The sequence below is a fragment of the Pinus tabuliformis genome, chromosome Q (genome assembly GCF_031772625.1).
Source record: "Pinus tabuliformis cultivar Carrire ecotype Pingquan chromosome Q, CPIR1, whole genome shotgun sequence".
NCBI classification, from domain to species: domain Eukaryota; kingdom Viridiplantae; phylum Streptophyta; class Pinopsida; order Pinales; family Pinaceae; genus Pinus; species Pinus tabuliformis.
The window spans coordinates 1,188,551,108-1,188,557,517 of NC_142296.1; the positions used below are offsets into that span (position 1 = coordinate 1,188,551,108).

The following is a 6,410-nucleotide window of genomic DNA, read 5'->3' on the forward strand; positions in this document are numbered from 1 at the left end:
AATTTAATCCCTTACTATGTATCTTCAACTTTGTGTAAAGGGAGACTGCGTCGGTTCGGCGAGAATCATGAAAAATAGATGATCGGAATCATTGATAAGGCATGATTGATAAATGTCCAATCAACGGAAAGTGGATGTAGAAAAAGGTGTATATCGTTTGCACTTCAACCCACGCTAGAGGGTACCTTTGCCCTTGAGCCTACGTGAAAGGGCCAGTGGCAGTTACTATAATATTGTATCTATGTCAATTTCTGTAGTGTTCCTGTGACATAGCACATGATTAACATGGAAATGGTTCATTGTTCAATGTCACACACGAGTGATGGACGGGAGAATATGCCTAATACGTTAACATTAATGTTGATATATGTCTCATGTTAGTGAGGTACTAGGTCATGTTGAGATGGGTTGGAATTTAAAAATAGATTTATTGGTTAAATTAGTAGGATTTCACACTCTTTTATTTATCTTCACAATTTAAAAAAAATGACAATTTAAAAAAATTTTAAAACGAGGAAATCATTAAATGACCACTAATTTACCCATCTATTGACGACTCCTCAGAGAGTGCAAATAAATACTGGGCACAATGGTTCAATGTGTTCCATGTCTCTCAGACTCACGAGTTGTAAAATTCCTAACACGCTCACATTGATGTTGATATATGTCACATGTTAGAGGTGAATAAAACAACAATTTAGTGAAGGTAGTTTAAAGTCGGGTCAACAAATCATATAGAAATTGTGAGAAGAGGTTGGCAAAAGGCCATCATCTTAATCTTCATTAATCTCAAATATTAAAAATCTTAATGCCTGTATAACTAATAGCTGCTTCCTGCTATTCAGCCGAGCACCACACTTCTCTTTGTGTGCATGTGCCAAGGATAGCAATAGTATTGATAGACAATACTCGCGAAGATGGCAAAGCATCTCCGTGTGAGAATTATCATTCTATGGCTTTCTCTTGCCCTTTTTGCTCTTTCGATCTGCCGTGCAGCTGTTGGGGATATTGCCACCCAAGCCTTTTTAGCAGAATTTTATCTGAAACTTCTGGTAGGTGCACAGGAAAGACCTTCTATAGATATAGTAACTTCACTAACACGGCCAATGCATTCCCTTTATGTAATTTGTACCTATCGTAGGTCTTTCCAACGGTTTTCACTTTATTATTTGTGTCTTCTGTCTTTCCAACGATTTTCACTTTATTATTTGTGTGTAACAGTCTCGAAATAAAAACATGTAATTAATTAGATTAATCATGCGATTTATAATCAAAACATTATTTATCAACTAATTAACATTAAATTTAAAAAATATGAGTAGAGACAACTTACCTGTAGAACACTAGTTTAATTCTTCTGCTAACTGCAAGAAAGTCTTGGGAACGACTCTCCACCCAACCGTAGGTTCAATTGCACAAAATCTTGCTACAACTGGACACCCCTGAACTCTCAATCAACAACTACTGCTAGGATATCATTTGTCTCCTAACACTATTCTTCTAGAGAATGGATGATCGAATCATGGAATGATGGAATGCCTCTCATCTTCCTCACCATCTATTAAATAGAGCAAACCTTGGAAGGGGAACCACATGCACACCTTCCATGTGTCAACATGCAACTTACTATTTTCTTGTTTTATTTATTTTGTTTTTACTTTTTGATAGCTTCACTGATTTTTACTGTTTTTTGTTTTATTTCTTTTGTTTTTACCTTTTGATAGATTTACTGATTTTTACTATTTTTCTGTTTATTTTTATTTAGAGCATGTAACTAATCTATTATTTTATTATTATTTATTTACTATTACTATTTTTTATTTTTGTATTAGGGGTTTACGCAGTGCATTATATTAGATATCGTTTTTTTGGGATTCAACTGCGTTAAGTAAGTCATTAACGTATGACCATTTCCATGAGAGGTAGTCGTAACTGACTAATTTCTCATGATTTTTGAATTGTTCACTTAGCACTCATTGCATCGGGTGATGCTCACAGGGGTGAAGAAGTGGGATTGAAACTAGTGAAATGAATCACATAGCGTCAATCGTCACTTCCGGGGCTTGCACCCGGTAACCAGGACTTCCCAGGAGGTCACCCATCCCAGATCTCCTCTGGCTCAAGCGCGCTTAACTGTGGTGTTTTCCCCACAATCAAGCCCACTTAGCTTGCTACCCCATTTGCAAAACCTTAGCAAGTATTGTGCCTCATGAACCATTCAAGTAGAGATCCCTTCACTCTTTTTGAATTTAAGTATTAGGGGTTTACACAGTGCATTATATTAGATATCGTTTTTTTGGGATTCAACTGCGTTAAGTAAGTCATTAACGTATGACCATTTCCATGAGAGGTAGTCGTAACTGACTAATTTCTCATGATTTTTGAATTGTTCACTTAGCACTCATTGCATCGGGTGATGCTCACAGGGGTGAAGAAGTGGGATTGAAACTAGTGAAATGAATCACATAGCGTCAATCGTCACTTCCGGGGCTTGCACCCGGTAACCAGGACTTCCCGGGAGGTCACCCATCCCAGATCTCCTCTGGCTCAAGTGCGCTTAACTGTGGAGTTTTATTTATTGTTTATTATTTATTTAATATTTTATTCTATTATTTATTATTTATTATTTTTATTGTTTATTATTTATTATTAAGGGACATTACATTTATTTTGTTATTTATTACTTGATGTAACAGTCCCAACACCCTCTACTAAACTAGTATAACTAGTAGGCATCAGAAGTTTCACAACACCCAGGAAATCCCATGGAATCTCTATCCTTTTTCCCACTTTTGGAATCAGGCATAAGCCTCATCGGTCTGTATTCTAGTCCAAGGCTGGCCCCAAGGCTCGCACATGACTCAGACCTCATCTGCCTCAAGACAGGCATCTGATACAGTGCTCAATGTCTCCGAGCATCTCACAAGGTTGGTCCACTCGCTCCACAACTCACTAAGGCGCACAACTCCAGGCATTAAAGTCCTTACACCCCTGCGAGACTTCGGCATCCCAATACAATACGAGGCACCTAGCCTTCAATATTAGGCACTTGGTCTCCTCAAGATGGTCCCATAGCCCTCAAGATCTATCCATCAAGAGTTATACAAGACAAAGGAACCACTAGCATATGTAGTGTTGATTGAGTTTGTCCCCAGCCCATATGGTGTTACTTATTCTCCCTCGTGCATATGGGCTCGCACGAGATCATCAAATAAACTTCGTTCTCGGCCCATTTGTGGAGTCTTGTCAATCATCACACCTCAACATGGAACCAATGCGTTAGCTATACCATCATAGTATCATAGAAAATAATCCACATGCCAAGTCTTGCATGTCATCATGAGAACACTCATCATTGTTAATCGCAACATTATGAATAATAACAAACTGCATTCTCATGCATGTCATAAATTTGTATGCAACTATCACATGCTTCACTTCATGAAATACCATCATAAGTTATAATGTCAACATATTTGCATCAAAGACATATCATGACTTCTCATAATAAATGAACCACATGTCAATAAACCTCATATTATAGCATCATAATTCCTATGCCACGTTATGCATATCATATCCATCATGAGTATTCAACATTAAATATCTATCATCACATACTAAATGAATATGTCAATACACCTCGACATAACATCATAATGCCTATGCATATCGTCCTCATCATAAGGATACATCATCACTATAAGAACCACATGTGCATCATTATTCTTCTACCATTATATCACAAAACATCATGTAAAATTATACTTAACATCATAACAGTTAATTAAACTAAACTAAACTCATAAATTTTAAACAATAAACATGATTTAGGTGTTCCATAAAAGTGTCTGTCTTAGCTAATTAAGCACGCCTAATTAGTTCACCAAACATTTTAATGAAGTAAATAAGGAAAGTCATTAAAGATAAGCTCCTCATCTTCCCAGGTAGCTGACCCTAGGCTACCTAGGCTATAATGGTCCCATTGGACCTTGACTTGCTCAAACTCATGGTTCCTAAGTCGACGAACCCAGCGGTCCAATATACAGAATGGTTCGAGCTAAAGGACTCCCTCCTTGGAAACCTGCAATTTTTCAAATTTCAAAACGTGGGAGGGGTCGGGTACATATTTTCTAAGCATAAAAACATAAAAGACATTATGCATCCTTCTTAGATGGAATGGTAGCTCGAGCTTGTAAGCAATTGGTCCAATCCTCTCTAGGATCGTGAATGGCCCAACAAATATAGGGGACAATTTTGTTCCCTTACCAATCCTAAAAGGACTTTTAAAGGGTTTGATTCTAATAAAAACTTGGTTTCCTTCCTCAAAGTTTCTATCAACTCTCTTTGTATCAGCATAACTTTTTTGGCGATTCCTGGCTTCTTTTAGTGTCTGCTTAATTGTGGTCATTTGTTCTTCCATTTCTTGGAGCATTTGAGGTCCCAATATGACTCGATCCTCTAATCAATCCTAACTTAATGGAGTACGACATGATCTTCCATACAAGATTTCTAAGGGAGATGCATGAATTGAACTGTGATAACTATTGTTGTATGCAAATTCCACTAAGGGAAGGTATTTCTCCCATTAGTTTTGTTGTTCCATGACATACATTCTTAGCATGTCCTGTAATACTTGGTTTACTCTTTCTGTTTGCCCATCTGTCTGTGGGCGATATGTTGTACTGAAATTTAATTGCTTTCTATTTTATTTATTTTTATTTAGAACATGTAGTTGATTTATTATTTATTTACTATTACTATTTTTTATTTTTTATTTATTATTTATTTAATATTATTATTTATTATTAAGGTACATTACATTGTGCCTATCCTCTGTCTTTCCAATGGTTTTGACTTCTAAATCTATATATTAATTCTTTGTATTTAGAATTGGTTGTTGGTATACATTTACAATATCGCGTCTGACCGATTGGGAGAGCTATGCTACATGGATAAGAGTGTCTACTGTGATCCCAGCAAAACGCAATATCCCTGTGCACCCGGACAGTGATATTACGGCCGTGGCCCATTGCAGCTTACCGGGTATGTACATTGTATATAAGTTTATAAGCATGAAATGATAACTTATATTTTAGTTTAATGTTTAATTTGAATGTTCGGTGAACATTTGTTTGTGTAATTTTTGCAGAAACGCAAATTATGGTGGAGCTGGAAAATATCTAGACGTGAACCTGCTGAATAACCCTGGAATGCTGGCTTAGGATGGCCTAACGTCGTGGAAAAGCGCGCTCTGGTTTTGGAATGTGAACAGTAATTGCCAGACCACTATTACATCTGGTCAGGGATTCAGGGCAACCATTCAAGCAATCAACGGAGCACTAGAATGCAAAGGTAAAGGCACCGATAAAGTTAACGACCGCATCAACCATTACACTAACTACTGCATCCAGTTTGGTGTAAACCCAGGAAACAACCTTCAATGTTAACAATACTTACCACCTCAATTCTGGCAAGATCTCTGAAATTTTGGTATTTGTTATCGATTTACCAATAATCGAATAAGTAAATTTTGATATTTTAAATTGATTTGAAATTAATCTCATAATATTTAAAATCGATTTGCAAGTAATCTCAGAAGTGTTTTTCATCCTGACCACCACAACATTAAGCATCAACCATACCTCAAAATACTTAGTCACAATAATATTTTGTCGTGGTCAATAACAGTGGTAGAGGCTAATAATTATTATTGCTAGTGTTAACAGAGCAGAGCAGAGTTCGGTTCATGCCTCATGGTCAATGCCATGAAATTTTGCCACTTAAAAGTACAAATTTGGCATAGACACAGCGACAGATTTGGTCCTTTTTGTGGGGTAGAAACTAATCTTTACACTAGGTAATTGTAGCCTTGCACCAAATACAAATAAAAATTGTTGAATGCTATTAATTTCTGCATTGATATGAAATGGATGTGTAAATTTTGTAATAATATATGGGTGTAGTTTAATTATTATGAGAGGTTTTATGTTTTTGTTTTATTGGGATGCTATTAATTTCTGCATTGGTACGAAATGGATGTGTAAAATTTGTAATAATATTGGGGTGTAGTTAAGTGTTAGGAGAGGTTTTATGTTTTTGTTTTATTGGGATAGGATTATATAATTTTAAGATTTAATTTCTGCATTGGTACGAAATGGATGTGTAAAATGTGTAATAATATTAGGGTGCGGTTTAAGTATTATGAGAGGTTTTATGTTTTTGTTTTATTAGAATATGAATATATAATTTTTAGATTTAAAGAATATAATGTTAAGTGAGATTGTAATTTTATATTATTTGTATTATATATATGAAATGAAATGAAATGTAAAAGTAAAATTTTAATAAATTTCTTAAATTAAATTTAATAATTCAATAAATTTAAATTATTGAACACTAATTAAATT

General features: G+C 35.4%; 1 protein-coding gene across 1 annotated transcript; it reads left to right on the forward strand.

Moving 5' to 3' along the window:
* Positions 1-917: 917 nt before the first annotated feature.
* LOC149223950 (alpha-amylase inhibitor/endochitinase-like) lies at positions 918-5,225 on the forward strand. The gene is made up of 3 exons (XM_089388040.1): positions 918-1,052; positions 4,892-5,010; positions 5,153-5,225. Exons 1-3 carry the CDS (start codon positions 918-920, stop codon positions 5,223-5,225), a joined length of 327 nt encoding a protein of 108 aa, XP_089244166.1.
* Positions 5,226-6,410: the final 1,185 nt, after the last annotated feature.

Bases quoted from the DNA above. Each gene is read 5' to 3' on its own strand.
- LOC149223950 (XM_089388040.1), top strand. From the start codon at position 918: ATGGCAAAGCATCTCCGTGTGAGAATTATCATTCTATGGCTTTCTCTT. The intron at 1,053-4,891 runs GTAGGTGCACAG...CTTTGTATTTAG, and splicing joins AATTTTATCTGAAACTTCTG to AATTGGTTGTTGGTATACAT. The intron at 5,011-5,152 runs GTGATATTACGG...TAATTTTTGCAG, and splicing joins TATCCCTGTGCACCCGGACA to AAACGCAAATTATGGTGGAG.